The 15,513-nt window shown below is 60.7% G+C and overlaps 1 protein-coding gene across 1 annotated transcript; it reads right to left on the minus strand.

Annotated features, from left to right (window-relative positions):
- Positions 1 to 1,776: 1,776 nt before the first annotated feature.
- UFD1 (ubiquitin recognition factor in ER associated degradation 1) lies at positions 1,777 to 15,252 on the minus strand. The gene is made up of 12 exons (XM_052654994.1): positions 15,114 to 15,252; positions 12,835 to 12,967; positions 12,453 to 12,485; positions 10,619 to 10,740; positions 9,470 to 9,600; positions 8,458 to 8,530; positions 6,770 to 6,838; positions 6,144 to 6,209; positions 5,888 to 5,935; positions 5,277 to 5,365; positions 4,634 to 4,715; positions 1,777 to 1,895 (listed from the first exon to the last, which is right to left on the minus strand). The coding sequence occupies exons 1-12, from the start codon at positions 15,114 to 15,116 to the stop codon at positions 1,821 to 1,823; spliced, it is 924 nt and encodes a 307-aa protein (XP_052510954.1). The 5' UTR covers positions 15,117 to 15,252; the 3' UTR covers positions 1,777 to 1,820.
- Between the last annotated feature and the right edge of the window lie 261 nt (positions 15,253 to 15,513).

Raw genomic sequence — 15,513 nt, forward strand, 5'->3', positions numbered from 1 at the left:
CAATATGCCAGCAAGTTTGGAAAACTCAGCAGTGCCCACGGGACTGGAAAAGGTCAGTTTTCATTCCAATCCCAAAGAAAGCCAATGCCAAAGAATGCTCAAACTACCACACAATTGCACTCATCTCACATGCTAGTAAAGTAATGCTCAAAATTCTCCAAGCCAGGCTTCAACAATACATGAACCGTGAACTTCCAGATGTTCAAGCTGGTTTTAGAAAAGGCAGAGGAACCAGAGATCAAATTGCCATCCACTGGATCATCGAAAAAGCAAGAGTTCCAGAAAAATATCTATTTCTGCTTGATTGACTATGCCAAAGCCTTTGACTGTGTGGATCACAATAAACTGGAAAATTCAGAAAGAGATGGGAATACCAGACCACCTTACCTGCCTCTTGAGAAACCTATATGCACGTCAGGAAGCAACAGTTAGAACTGGATATGGAACAGACTGGTTCCAAATAGGAAAAGGAATACGTCAATGCTGTATATTGTCACCCTGCTTATTTAACTTATATGCAGAGTACATCATGAGAAACGCTGGTCTGGAAGAAGCACAAGCTGAAATCGATTGCCGGGAGAAATATCAATAACCTCAGATATGCAGATGACACCACCCTTATGGCAGAAAATGAAGAGGAACTAAAAAGCCTCTTGATGAAAGAGGAGTGAAAACGTTGGCTTAAAGCTCAACATTCAGAAAACGAAGATCATGGCATCCGGTCCCATCACTTCATGGCAAATAGATGGGGAAACAGTGTCAGACTTTTTGGGCGGCTCCAAAATCTCTGCAGATGGTGATTGCAGCCATGAAATTAAAAAACACTTACTCCTTGGAAGGAAAGTCATGAGCAACCTAGATAGCATACTGAAAAGCAGAGAAATTACTTTGCCAGCAAAGGTCTGTGTAGTCAAGGCTATGGTTTGACTAGTGGTCACATATGGATGTGAGAGTTGGACTGTGAAGAAAGCTGAGCACCGAAGAATTGATGCTTTTGAACTGTGGTGTTGGAGAACTCTTGAGGGTCCCTTGGACTGCAAGGGGATCAGCCCTGGGTGTTATTTGGAAGGAATGATGCTAAAGCTGAAGCTCCAGTACTTTGGCCACCTCATGTGAAGAGTTGACTCATTGGAAAAGATTCTGATGCTGGGAGGGATTGGGGGCAGGAGGAGAAGGGGACGACCGAGGATGAGATGGCTGGATGGGATCACTGACTCGATGGACATGAGTCTGAGTGAACTCCCAGAGTTGGTGATGGACAGGGAGGCCTGGTGTGCTGCGATTCATGGGATCGCAAAGAGTCGGACATGACTGAGCGACTTAACTGAACTGAAAAGCAGAAATGCTTCTAAATCAGGCTTTCCTTCTGAGGCATGGCTTTTTAGGAGAAAAAAAAAATCAACATGTAAAATAAACAAACACCTTCCTCGGATACTTAAACTGCAGCCAGTGCAATGGGATGGTCACTTTCTTTAAACCGCTTTTTTCAGCCCAAAGGCAACAGCTAAGTATGACCTGGGAAAAGGATAAATGAAAAAAAAGAAAAAGCCCAACTTAGAGCAATCCAACCCTTCACTGTTTCCAGCAGGAATTGGGGCACCCTGCTTCAGCTGAGCAGTGAGTTTGGGCATGAGGAGAGGCCCCCCCAAGGGGCCCCAGGGGCCTTCTCTCCCCCAAATCCAGCATACAGCCGCTGTCCCGCTGCCCTCTTCCAGGTGACCCTATGCAAACCCAAAGTGAGGGAGCATCCCCTCAGAGCCAGTAACTAAAAGCCAGCATGTTGCAATTATTTTATTTTCCAATCAGTCAACAGTCCCAGCTTATGGCTTTCTTCCCTTTTTACGCAACGACTGTCCTTCTCCAGAGAAAGCAACGAATCTGCCTCCGGCTTCATCCTGTGAGGAGAAAACACCGTCTTCAGCAGCTCCTTGGAAGTTTACTAGAAATGCTTTATTCCTTTGGTTCAGGTACCGTCCCGCCATCCTCCTTACTCCCACTTTATTCCTACAAATGTGAATTATCACCGGCTGAACTGAAAACAAAGCCAGAGTAACTACTCTACCGCAGCCTTCTTCCCCTAGAAGAAAAACCACCCCAAAGCACACTTCCAGTCCCTGCTGTGTGCCTCCGCAGACAACCGCCCCATCTCAGGCCACACGTCTCTCCTCTCACACCAATTCCAGCCCGTGTCGCTGTTATTTCCAGCTCTGCAGCAGTGAAGCTGCCTTGGTGAGCAGTTCAGCGTCTCTGCACACAGCTCTGACTTCCCCTAGAGGCTCAGCTCCTCGGCAGACCGGTGCACTCGGCAGAATGGTGACTCGGCAGCCTTCAGTCTACCAAGGTATTCTCCTCCCAGCACAAAGACTGTTTTCCAGAAGCTCTGAAAACAACAAGTAACTGTCCACGAGCTCTGCTGCTAGTCGGGGAGACACTGAAGCGGACCCAGGCTCCCAGCCAACGCCAACCACCGCCTGGGGCAGCTGGTGTTTCTCCCCTGCCCCGTGCAGGCTTCTCGTGGTGGCGGCCATGGGAGGGCACGCCGAGACCGGGCCAAGCAGCGCCCCCTCCCTGCAGGGCCTGCGTCCACCCTGCGGTTGGCACCGGAGCCTGGCTTCTCCGGTGTGCACACATCGGCTGCAGGAGGGCACCCCCTGACTTCACCACGTGAGGAACCTGTCTCCCAGGCGCTCGGGGCTGTGCCCTGCCTGCACAGGCCACGCTCCAGGGCTGCACACAGCCATGGGGTGGCCCCGCTTCCAGGGTGGCAGGCTTTCTCGTGCCTACTCTAGTCTCTGTTTCAGTGGGGTGTCACGGCAGCCTCCTGAGAGGGCGCAGAGCCGGCCTCCAAGGAGCTGGGCACCTCTCTCCTCTGGCGGCTCACTGATGGGGCTGGTGTGAGACTGCTGGGGCCACCAGACCACCACCACAGGCTGGCCCTGAGCACAGACACACCTCCTCACAGCGAGGCACGGACCCCGAGTGTGGCTTCCCCGGAGGCCCCGGTCGTGGCTGGAAGGTGGCTGCCCTGTCCCTGCGTCCTCACAGGCCTTTCCCTGGGGTGTCTGCATCTCCTTGGCGTGGAACAGGGCCCACCTAGAGCCTCGTCCCATCTCACCTCTGGAAAGGCCGTGCCTCCAAACACAATCGCACTCAGGCTCAGGGGTGAGGGCTCGGCACAGCGATGTGCAGGAACCAGGCACAGACGTCTGAGGACCCTGCTCCACCGTGTCCCCTGCTGTTCCTGACCCATGGCAGAATCTCCACCTCCTGGAAGCTTCAGGGTCTTCCCTCTGCCCCAACCCGGAGCTGTTTCCACTCACTGGCTGGAGGCCTGGAGGGCCCCTGTCTGGGAAAGTTATTTCCCTGGTGCTTCCTGCCCCTTTGGTGTCTTTGAGCTCCCGGGACTGGGGTGCTGGCAAGGGAAGCCTTCTGACTGCAGTCTTCACGCTGGGGGAGTGGGCTGGGACTTCCCCTGGGCTCCGCTGGCAAAGCTCCTCCAGCTGCAGCCAGCCCAGCCTGTGCACGGGAGCCGGGTGGGGCGGACACCAGGGACAGACTACCACTACCAGGCTGAGGGCCTTCCAGGGACCGTGACGCTCGGCCCTTCTCCTGGGGGCAGGGCCGAGTGCCCTGGGACAGACGCTTGGTCCTCAGCGCGGGCCCTGCCCCCTGCCCCAGCAGGGCTGCGGCGACCCAGTCAGGTGCCTTGGTCTTCTCGGGGCTCCCCCACGACCCCCGTGAGTGTGCCCCATGTCCCAGGACAGGCAGCGGGAGTGCACCCGCCGGCCACCCCCATCACACACCCCGCCTGGACGTGTTTGCACACACCCGTCTCCCCACCCTGCGATGGTCAGGGACGAAGGGGCCAGAGGATGGCGAGGCTGGCAGGCACAGCCAGCAGCTGGGCTGGGGCGAGCAAGCGCCTGGTGGGGGGACCGAGAGCGCTCCTCCCAGCTTAGCAAGGTCTCAGCATGGTGTCAACACGACGAGCATTAAGGCCAGGGAGGGCTTTAAGTGGGTCTCTGAACCCCTCTTGGTCCCCAGGGGACCGAGCCTCAAGAAGGAAACCAGGAGACCAGGGTCTGAAGTGGGGCTAACAACCTAACCCAAACCCAAACCGCCAGCAGAGTCACAGTGGCCAGGCGGCAGGCTGTGCGGGGTTTCTGAGCCAGTTCCTGGCACCCAGGAGAAGGGCCCGTACGGCGAAACCTCCCCTCCCCGCCCTGGGCCGAGGGAGGCATGTCTGGAGTGTGGAGGCACTGGGGTGGCTGCTCGGTGGTCAGCTCTGCCCGAGGCCTGGGCACCCTGAACACCACCCCGCCCCGACCCCAGTGCCCTCAAGCTCCGGTCTGTGAGAGGCAGATGATCACAGCAGCTGCCCTGCAAGACCGACCCGGGGCTTAAAGATCTCAGCGCACAGCCTGGGCCGGACCTGCACAGGAGAGCAAGGAGCTGAGCCCTCGCCCGTCCCCACCACAGAGCCGGCAGAGTCCACACGGCTTCAGCAGGACAGCCAGCCCACGGGGAGGAGGGCCGGGATGGAGAACACAGGAAAGGAGACCCTCATTCGCGAGGGAAAGAATCCCCTTGTCACCAGTAGCCAAGGAAACTTGTTGACTCATGAAACACTCACCTCCTCAACCTTCTTGACCAGCGGACGTGAGTTTCTGATGAACGTGATCTTGCCAAGTTTAAATTCATAGTTGGGAATTCCTCTATAAAGAGAGAGCAGGAGAAATGTTGGCGCCAGAAGAAGCGACTAGAGTCCGCTTGTAAGCACAGAGAGGAAGCAGGGCCTCCCTTCCGCTTCGAGGCTGTACCCACTGCACCTCGTGCCAGCCAGAGGGCGCCTCCCTGCTGACTCCAGGGGGAGCAGAGGGCATGGGGCAGGGTCTCCTGGGCTCCCATCAGCGTCCTCCAGCCTCTCACTCACACGCGCTTCACTCCCCAAGAGGTCGGGCGCAGACCTGTCTGTGGCATCTCACATGATCAACGGGGACGCAGCTCAGCCCTGCTGTCACCATGAGGGCCACCAGAGCCAGGACTCTGCCCCGAGTCCCTGGGCCAAATGACCGGGAGAGGCGGCCAGGCGGCCACTGACGGCACGAGTTGGGACGGCCGGGTTGTGGGCAGGACAGAGGGCTGATGAGGCCTGCGGGCGGCTGGGCGGGCCTGGCAGTGGGGCAGGGCCTGGCGGTGGGGCAGCGCCTGCGACCCCACAGAGCGCGGCAGTCGGGGGCCTGGGTCAGGGGGTGGGTTGGGGCCAGCACACCCACCTCTTGATGTCTCCAGGCCTGACTGGGGAGGGGCTGGGCTCCACCCCCTTCTTCTTCCCGTCCAGTCTGTTTCCGGAGCCAGAAAAGGCCTAGGCGAGCAGACGTGGGGTGAGAGGGGCCTGGGGCAGGGGCAGCACTGCAGGGCGTGGGCGGGGACCGCCTCGGGTGCTCAGCGCCCAGCCCCCCGGGGCCCCGTGAGCTCAGGGGGGCCCCCGCCGCCGTGCCACCCAGGGCACTGGCTGCCCACGGCTCAGCTCTGCAGCCTGCTTCCCGGGCCCAGGCTGAGCCTCGCCCACACTCCCCCGCTCTCCCAGGGGCGGCAGCAGGGCGGGGGGCCACCATGTGCCGCAGGACGCGGTCCAGGGGCCACAGCAGAGGTCACGGCTGGTGAGCCCTGAAGGGCTTATGTGCGTCTGCGGCACTATTGCTACTTTCTGGTAGGCGAGTAGTTTCAGGAAGTCGGGGCTGCCTGGCAGTTGCTGGGAGGATCCCGAAGAAAGCGGATGGAGAAGGGTCTGGAGACTGAGAAGGTGCCAGGTGTATGTGTGCGGGGTGCCCCGGCCCGGCTGGGGTCCCTGGGGCGTCCCCAATGGGCAGGGGGCGGCACTCACGCGGAAGCCCAGCTCCCCAGTGTAGCCACTGTGGTCAGCTTCGCCTTCCTGGAGGGACAGGAAAACGGGACACGCCTCTCAGCGGGGGCCCAGCCCTTCCCGGGACCCTCCCTGGCCTCTGCCGGCACCGGACAGCCAGGACACACGGGGCCCGCGAGCGGGGCTGGGCGGGGAGAGCACGGCTGCATCAGCACCAGCAGAGGCGGAACCCCGCGGCAGGTGCGCAGAGCTGGGGAGGGTGCGGGGAGCCACTCACGGCCGACTCCTCATGCTGGGCCTGCCTCTCCGGCTCCTTGTAGCCCAGGGGGGCGTCGAAGTCCACCTGTACCCGGGGGGAGAGCACCGTGACGCGGGGCCGCACGCAGCCTCTGCGCTGGGGCCACATGGGCCCATGTGCAGCTGCCAGAGCCCCACAGGAGGGGCCACTTCCTCCACGGTCCCGGGTTACAGTCCCAGCGAGACTTTGGCACTGCGATCCCGCCACGTCCAGACCTCCCCAGTGTTCTCTCTCTCCTCTGCTCTCCATTCCTGAAGGCTGTCGTTTCAAGAATGCCATAGAAATGGACCCGGGCAGATGGAACCCCTCTGATGGGCATCCTGCCCAGAAACCTGGCGTGCTGGGCCGCTGTGGGGACCAAGAGCCCCCTCCTTGGAATTGAGTAGCCCCACCTCAGCCTCCAAGGAGATGGGCCCCTGGCAGGGCTGACGTGCTGGCTGTCTCAGAACCGACAGCAGCCCTGCCACTGATTACAGGTCAGTGGCCTCCTCGGAGGGTCTGGAAGCATCTGCTGCCCGCTCCCCAGCAACCCCAGGGGCCACGTGACACCTCCCCAGGGCACTGGCCAGCAGGGCCCCAACACCCCTCCTCCCACGGCCACTCACATTCATGTCGCACTCAATGATGGACACGGCCTTGTCCGGCTTGGTCTCCATCACCCGCAGCTCATAGATCTGGCGGGAGAGAAGGGCTTGGTTCCTGGCAGCTCTGGGCCCACACTTGTGTCGGCACGCCTGGTCCCGCACACGCTCACTCCCCTGACGACAGCCTCCCCGGCCACACCTCCCGCTGTGGAGAGCAGAGCGGTCGGCCCCCCAGCCTGTCCCTCAGCTGATCACCCTCGTAGATGATTCCAACCTGACAAGGCAGTTAGGCAGCTAACTGCAAAAGACCCAATGTCTAACCCAGGAAAGCTCACTCCCAGGAATCACTGCCAGCAGGTAACGAGCTAAACGCTGGGTGAGACGGTGCTGAGCGTGCTCGCTCCAGCACGGCTCATCGTGGGGTGCACTGAGGCTGCCCGCGCCAGACTGGTTACGTGAGTGCCGTGATTCCTGTACAAGGCAGAGGCGGCAGCGCTTCCCGGGCAGCCAGGAGGAAAGGAGGCTGAAAGCCAGCTGTGGTGTCGGGAGGAGCCTCTGTGTGGAGACCACGCACCGACTCACAGGGCGAGGGGCGGGAAGTGGCCTCTCCTGCGCTGCTCCACGCCCTCTCTCTGCCCGGCGGCTTCTCCTGCGCTGCTCTAGGCTCTCTCTCTGCCTGGCGGCTTCTCCTGCGTGTTTCAGGCTCTCTCTCTGCCCGGTGAGCGTCTTGCTTTTCTCATGACCAGCTGAGACAGCTGCGCCACTGAGAACACTGAACGGGAGGGGCGGGTCCCCAGCACACAGAGAGCGCTCAACAGCCCTCGGTCGGCTTGCAGGCCCCCCGGTGCGTGACGGGAGTGACTCTGCGCCGCCCGGGGGTCTCGGGCACTGCTGCTGCCGTCGAGGCTGCGTGGACACTCGTGTCCATGCTCCCCTTTGTCGACAGCTGTGCTCCCAAACTGCAGGTCACAGCTAACTAGTGGCCCGTGAAACCTCCAGTGGTGGCACCAGAGCTGAAGAGAGAAACCGGAGGGCTGCCCTCCAGCCTGCAGCCGCCCCGAGGGCACCACGAAGCTGGGCTGCTGCTTCCAGAGAGCCTGGCACAAGGCTCCTCGGCGTCCACGAGGCCCCTTCAAGGGATGAGGTTCCCGCGGAGGCCCTGACCCAGACTTCGCGCCACACTCAGATGGGTTACCAGCCCTCAGCACAGGCTGCCAAGTCTTCCCCGAAGGGCCCTTTGGAGGATCCAGTCTCCATACTTCCAAAAATGGAGACCCTGACGTGCGTCCCGAGTCTACGCACACCTGGGTAACTGTCCTTCCCTTACCACTCAAAGAAATCACTCTTTTACCATTTTTTTTCTGCTCTTATACTTTCAGAACAACGATGTTAAGATGGTCTGTAATCCAAAAAGCTTAAGATAGACAACAACGAAAATGTCCCCACGAAGCTAAAGGGAACAAAACTACGTCTTAGTTTATGAAAAAATACAGAGCGTGACTCAGAATCCGTAAAACGGAACAGTAACGACTCTTAGGACTGCATGTCTCACAAGGGAAACTGTCAGAGAGCAGCCGGCGTCCGGCCCTGAAGAGCGTCTGTGTGTGGGTGTGTCTGTGTGTAACTGGCGTCTGCTCCCACAGCGTGTGAGAAGCGGGCTCATGCTCACGGCCTCGAGGCTCCGGCATGCGAGGGGCTGAGACACTCACCTTCTCGTTGTAGTTGATTGCAATCACGTCCCCAGTGGTCAGACAAGCGAAGTTTCTCAATGCATTTTCTAACCTGTAGACACACACGGTCAAGGCCAACAGCAAGATGGAGTCCTCACATCCGAAACAAGTGCCCACAGCGGGTTCGCAACATCAGGCCACTCTGTGTACCCAACAGTCGTGTGACTAGTTGGGGCAATAATTTAGTAACAAGAAGGAAGCATCTCTAACACGTGGTAATGGGGTGACCCTCACTCTCCACTGAGGAAAAGAACCAGCCATGGGACAGTGAGACCCCCAACCCTGAGAAAGGCCCATCTCTGAGGTGGGAGGCAGCTAGGTGTCCGGGGCCTTCTGGGGGCACATGAGCCAAACTTGCTGAAGCGTGTGCGTCACTGCACGTATGTTACACCTCAACGAGAGGATTTAAAAAGCCCTGTAGGAAAAAATATGGAACGAAACGTAGGTAAAGTTGCCTCAAAAGTGAAGATGTTTTCATTTATACTTCTGCCATTTCTACCTCTTGGGCAGTCACTTCTATTTTGCCATGTGTTTTAGACTAAAAACATTTAACAGTAACAATTTTAAAACAAAAAGTAGCCTGTAAGCCCCTTCTTTAAAAACTACTACATGGTTCTCAAAACCGAGTCACCTTGAGTGCCCAGACAAGGGAAAAACGCCCAAGCAGAGCACGCCTCCTCCTCAGCAATCTACTGATCTGCACTGAAGACCCAGGCCAGGCACAACGCACAGCAGACGCGCCGCTGGGCTCTGTGCCAGGGCCCCTGGAGGGAGGCACAGCTGCCCCCGGGCGGGGTCCGCCGAGCGCCCAGCACGCTCATCCAGGCCCCCACGCCGTGTGGACCCACCGGCCCAGCACCAGTGCTCCCAAGTCAGTGTCAATCACGCCTGCTGTGCGGCCCCACGGCAGGCACACCCCACGGAGGCCGGCTATCACCCGCCGCCTGCACAGCTCCGCCGGCAAAGAACTCGTGTGTCTCCAGAAGGATACACGGCCTTAGGGTTGGTGATGTCCAGGAAGTCGGGGCTCTGCGGCTGGAACTTGGAGTACGTGGCCACCTGCAGGTTGACGCTCTCCACCTGAACCAGGCCGCCCTCCTCCAGCAGCAAGTTCTGCATCATCTGGAGGGGAGCAGAGGGGACGCAGTAGGGGCGTGGCCGGGGCAGGGGGGAACTGCGGGAACACCTGGGGCAGCCAGTCACTGGAAGGGCTGCAGGCGAGGCCCTGACGGCCAGCTCCAGGCCTCCTCAGGCCAGAGCCTTCCCACAGGGACCTCCACCCACTTCACCCAACTCCCAAGGCCCCAGGCCAGCCTTTCTACACTGTCCGGGACACTGCATTTCCACATAAGACCTTGTAAAAACAAGGGCCCTCGGGTACCTTCAAAGCACCTACAACACTGAGAGCAGCTGGCAGTCACAGCAGACGGTGCTGAAGGTCAAAGGGACAGAGGGGGCAGCCATGGGGCCCTCACACTGGGGACGCTGCGGCCCAGCCCCCCCCACCAGCAGCACTCCTAGCTGCCACGGGCCTCGCCCTGCGGTGCAGGTGCAGCTCTGCCGGCCTGTGGACAGCACTGGGCCAGCCTGAGTGCAGAGAGGCTTCGTTCCCATGGCAACATGGCTGAGTGCTCTGGACACTGAGGTACCGGTGAACGCATGCACACACACACAGTAGGGACACTGAGGTACCGGTGAGTGCGTGCACACACACACAGTAGGCACACTGAGGTACCGGTGAATGCACGCACACACACACAGTACGGACACTGAGGTACAGGTGAATGCATGCACACACACACAGTAGGGACACTGAGGTACAGGTGAATGCATGCACACACACACAGTAGGGACACTGAGGTACTGGTGAACGCATGCACACACACACAGTAGGGGCACTGAGGTACAGGTGAGTGCGTGCACACACACACAGTAGGGAGAACACCACGGATTAAAAATCTAGAACTCTGTATTCGAATCATTTGAAAATACTCCTGCTCCATCACTTAGAACAAGCCTGACCCGGGAAACGGTAGTTTAACAGCACGGCTGCGGTTTCCAGGCAGGGTCCTGGAGCACCGCGTCCACGGCCACACGTGACAGCCGCCCTGGGGCAGGGCCGCGCGGCCCGGCTGCTCACCCAGTGTGGGAGGTAGCAGATGCCCTCGTCGGCCACAAACTCCAGCACCCCGCAGTGAGTCACTCGGTCTGAGTTCTTGTTGGTCAGCTTGAACAGCATGGGGTAGGTGATGTTAAGTCGGCCTGAAAAGGGCAAGGGATGAGGCTCAGCTTCCTCCAGGAAGAGAAACCCGGTCCCTAAACCCTCCCTGGGGAAGCCCCCACCCCTGGCAGGCGCTAGGACCCTCATGGGGCTGAGCCTCGTGCATCTGCCCACCCAGCGGACCCTGCGCTCCAGCTAGAGCTGACATTTGCTGAGACAGCACCACTTAAACGGGCGCTTGTTTGAAATCCCAGCTCTAGAAAGTGACGTGTTTGCACACTTATTCACAGTTTGCACATCGACCAGGTGCTGGGAAGTCAGGAGGCCCAACAGCACACCTCCAAGAGTGCCCAGACGCTCATGCCAGGGAGGCTGCTGGGGGGTGTGTGAAGCTGGTTGCCCGGGGTGGGGTAACAGGAACAAGGTGCCTCAGGCACCGGGCCCTCGTCACCAGCGTGCCCTGGGCTGCAGAGCTGTGCAGCGGACTGAGGTGGGTCAGGGTGAACGGACTGATCAGGAATCCAACCTCGGGTCTGAGATTCTTGCCACTGTAGAGACTCCTGTGTTTCTCAGTCCAGTAATTTTCAAACTTCATCTTGTGATTTCGAGAAGCACCTTGGGGTGCCTGAGCTTGCTGCACCCCCTCACCTCCTCTACCCACAGGATTTCACCTGGACAGTTCCTCCCATGACTGACGAGGTCCGTCCAGCACTGGCCTAAGCCCCCGTCCGATCGACCCCTGAGCCTCCTCTCCCGTCTGTGTGCCAACACACCTGGTCTCAGTCCTGGGTCAGCTCCACGCATGAGTCAGGCTCCAGGCCAGCCCCTCCTCTGTGATACCTGGGCCCAGGGGCCGTGCCCTGGGTCTACTCACCCCCCAGCCCGGCTGAGCGGAGCACAACTCGAGGCCTCCCTCCACGGGTACAGCGGCTGCAGCTGGCGCTGCCTAAGGGCCAGCCCCTGCCCCTGCCCCTGCCCCTGCCCGCTGCCACAGGGCCCTGGCTGTTTACACACCACAGGCATCATCCAGGAAGCACTACCGCCCCCGAGCAGTCACACAGACGGCTCTGCGTGTCCTGTTCAGAGGTGAGGACGCCAACCCAGAGAGTCGCTAGTCTGGGGTCAGGTCGGGCAAGGTGCAAAGCCCAAGCCAGCACTTGGCCCCCACTGAGCTGTCCAGCGTGCGCCCTACACAGTGTGGACCCCCCACCCCGAGGGACTCGGTGTCTGTGGTCGGGGTCTCCCTAGTTCCAGGAGTGGGGCCGGGGTGTACGGTCTTGAGTGGCTCCCGTTGGAGGAGGGATCGAGGGAGGGAGAACAGCGTGGCCTTTCCTGTTCCCACTACGAGGCAGGCAGGGGTGGGGGGCAGCTCCTGGGGTGGAGGACTCAGAACTGTGGCTGGAGCTGAGGCTAGAGGTGCAGGGAGACGAGAGGCCTGCTCGCAGCGTCCTCCCAGGGCCGCCACCGTCCTTCAGGGGAAGACCCCGAGCCTCCAGCCAAGGCCATCGGCTACCCCAGCAGCGCGAATGGCCCTGGCGCTCACACCCGCCTTTCGTCTCCACGGGACCTGGGTGGGGGTTGTCAGAGAAGCACCTGCAGGCCCCAGCCTCCCAGCCCAGCGAGCACCCTTCAGGGGCGGCCCCCAACCAGCCTTGCTGAAGGGGCCCCTACCCAGGTGCTGAGGAGCTCCCGTGTGGCCCCGGTGCCCACAGTCACGTCATCTCTGTTCTCAAGTCGGGTAGCAAGTACTTACTGAGCTGGTCGAGGGCTGAGGGTGGCATAATTACTGTGGAAAGAATGTTTAAGACACGGTAAGAAAAGGAAAACTAACAGAACACAACAAAACCCAGAGTGCGCTTTCTGGTTCGTCTACACGGAAGTACTCAAGGAGACTAGTGGGGCAGGCAGGACTTCACACTGGTCTGTCACAGCAGAGCTGGCCGGCTGGAACCACACGGCCCTCAGCCGGGAATGTGATCACAACAGGACCCTCACCCCACCTCCCAGCGTCCGGGGCTGTGACACCATGACGGCGACCAGATCCTGTCCACACGCAGAGGGCTGCGAGGGCTGGGGCCCTGCAGGCGGGGCGGCGGGGGGGGGGGAGCTGCGAGGCACAGGAGAGCGGCACGTACTCTTCCCTCCTTTCTCCACGTCCGACCTGTCGCTGGGCCCCGCGAGCATGGACACGGAGAAGCAGCGGTACTGCGTGGAGAAGCGGCTCTGGAAGACCCGGGGGATCGGGTGGTCGAACATGTTGAAGGAGAACTAGGGGGAGGAGAGAGATGCCGCAGCTAGCACAGAAGACAGGCCCGGTCCTCCCATCTGCAGCCAGAGCTGGCCAGAGCAAGGTCACTCAGCCGCCACCTCTCAGGAGTCTGGGGCACCTCCCAGCAGCTGCTGCCCAGCTCGTCCCCGTGGTGCTCAGATGGTGCCCCCAGCAAGCCTGTCCTTCGCCTCTTCCAGCCCGCGAGTCCCCCACCAGCAGGTCCCAGGATCCCCTGTGATGGCCACGTCCCCGCCCCTGACCACGCTCCTCTCAGCCCGTGTTTAGGAGTGCCACCATCTGCTGGGCTCTGGTCTCCAAGCACCAGGGAAACAACACTAACCAAACAGCTCCAACCTCTGCCCTGGCAGAGGCGACGTTCAAGGCAAGGGAGACAAGCCCAGGAGACCATCTGGGCGGCGGCGTTCTCAGCACAAGAGAGAGAAAGGGAACCGAGAGCTCGGGGACACTGCTTTAAGAGGACAGTCAGGAAAGCATTCTCTGCAGAAACCAGAAGCCCCCCACCCCCGCCCCGGCCTCCAGGAGCACCCTAACCCTTCTCTGGACCTCCTCTGTTCCACCCAGGCCCAGGGCTCACACCCCTCTCGTGGGGCACTCCATCACACCACACCCCTCCCTCCCACACACAAGTGAAGCCTAGACACGGTGCCACCACAAACATAAGATCCCAGCTCTCAAGCTGCAGGTTACAGGGAGGCTCAGAACTCAGGATGCCCAGCAACCCAGGGCATTCTCAGGGTACTGTGACTGCCGTGAGGTGCCGGAGTGGAAGAACATGAAACCGCACAACGGGATATCTGCTCAAAGGATCTGAAACCAGGGTCTGAAAATACAGATGTACACTCATATCCACAGCAGCGCTCTTCACAATAGCCAAGGGCTGGAAGCTACCCCAATGCCCACCGACAGAGTGAATAAAGAAAACGTGATCCATTCACACAATGGAACACTGTTCGGCCACAGAAAGGGAGGAAATTCCCACACGTGTGACAATGATAATGAACTGAGGACATTGTGCTCAGCCAAATGAGCCACAGGGAAGGGCAGACACTGCAGGATTCCCCTTATAGGAGGTACTTAAGGCAGCCAAGTTCAGACAGAAGGAGAAAGGTGGCTGCCATGGGCTGGCAGGAGAGGCCACTGTTCCACAGGCACAGACTTTCAGCTTTTCAAGACCAAAACGTTCTGGACATCCACTGCACGACAACAGGAATATACTTTACACCACCGAATTGTACACTTACACATGGCTGAAGTGCTAGACCTACGGCACATGGCTTTTCACAAGTTAAATAAACACCCTAACCAGGCAGCACGCCTTGCCTGGATTCTAAGCACACATCGTTAGAAGCAGAGTCCGGTACTGACGAAATAGTTTACTAGCAATTCCAGAACGAGCAGGCTGGGCCAACTGTCTTCCACAGACGGCAAACGCAGTTCCTGCTTAAAACGGACGGTTCTCCACTCCCGGCAGCGCCGCAAGGGAGTTTTCCAAACCGTGTCTCTCCTTCTTCCAGGCAAGACTCTCCGTTGGACAAAATCTGAGCCAGAAGCCTAGCAAACACAGGGCGTTGGGGATGAACGGAGGAAGTGGGCTGGGGGCCTCCGCACGTCTCAGCACCCTCCCCACCGAAGCCCTGCGTTCTCGTCCCCGCCCCGCTGCCCTGCACGACCCCGGCGCCAGCACCCGGGCGGCGCCCGGCAGTGTTCCGGGTTGGGAGGAGGGCTCCCAACACTGACACACTCGGGGGCGGCAAACCGGGCGGCACGGGGCTCACACAGCTCAGCAGGCAGGCCAGCCTGCGGTCCTAAGGCATCGCACCGGAACCGTGCGCCCCCGAGCCGGCGCCACGCCCGCTCCGGCGCAACCGGCGAGCGGTCTCGGGGCCGCGCTGGCCCGGGCGCTGGGGCGGCAGGCCCGAGCTCTCGGGACCGGCCCGCGCGCTCGCCTCTCACGCCCACAGCGCCCAGGCCGACCCCGCGCCGGTCCGCGGGAAGCCGACACGGGTCTACAGCCGCGAGACTGCGCTCAGGCCCAGACGTCGGCGGACTCAGGCCGGGTGACTCGGCGCCTCTGCGGCCTCCACGTCGGCCCGCCGCGGCCGGCCTGCACGCCCGGCCACTCACCATGGCGGACGCCTCCGCCGCGCCCGGCCAGAGCGCTGTGCCGGGGAACGCTGCCGGTGCGGGCCGCCGACGCCCCGTCGCAGCGGCAGCCGCCTCAGCTGTGCGCCGGCGGCCTGGGGCGCGCCGGCCGGACGGAAGGCACTTCCGGGGGAGGCGCGAGCGCAGGGACGCTGCGCGGGCAGGCGCGGCCGAAGCGCGAGGACCAAAAGCGCCTCCGGCGCGCGCGTCCCGATACGCCTGCCTAACGCCGGAGCGCCTCCCGCGCGTGAAGCCAGGCGGACGGCGCCCCCTTCCCGCCTGCGCGGCCCAGCACGCGGGCCGGCCCCGCGCGCCGCAGACGCCGCGGAGGACGCGGGCGGAAGTGGGCCGCACTTCCGCCCTGGAACTCGGCCGCGCCCCT

This window comes from Budorcas taxicolor, chromosome 17 (assembly GCF_023091745.1).
Source record: "Budorcas taxicolor isolate Tak-1 chromosome 17, Takin1.1, whole genome shotgun sequence".
Classification (NCBI taxonomy): domain Eukaryota; kingdom Metazoa; phylum Chordata; class Mammalia; order Artiodactyla; family Bovidae; genus Budorcas; species Budorcas taxicolor.

Coding starts and splice junctions, on each gene's coding strand:
- UFD1 (XM_052654994.1), bottom strand. Junction 6,839..8,457: donor CAATCAACTACAACGAGAAG/GTGAGTGTCTCA, acceptor CTCTCCCGCCAG/ATCTATGAGCTGCGGGTGAT. Junction 5,366..5,887: donor CTGGGGAGCTGGGCTTCCGC/GTGAGTGCCGCC, acceptor CTGCTCGCCTAG/GCCTTTTCTGGCTCCGGAAA.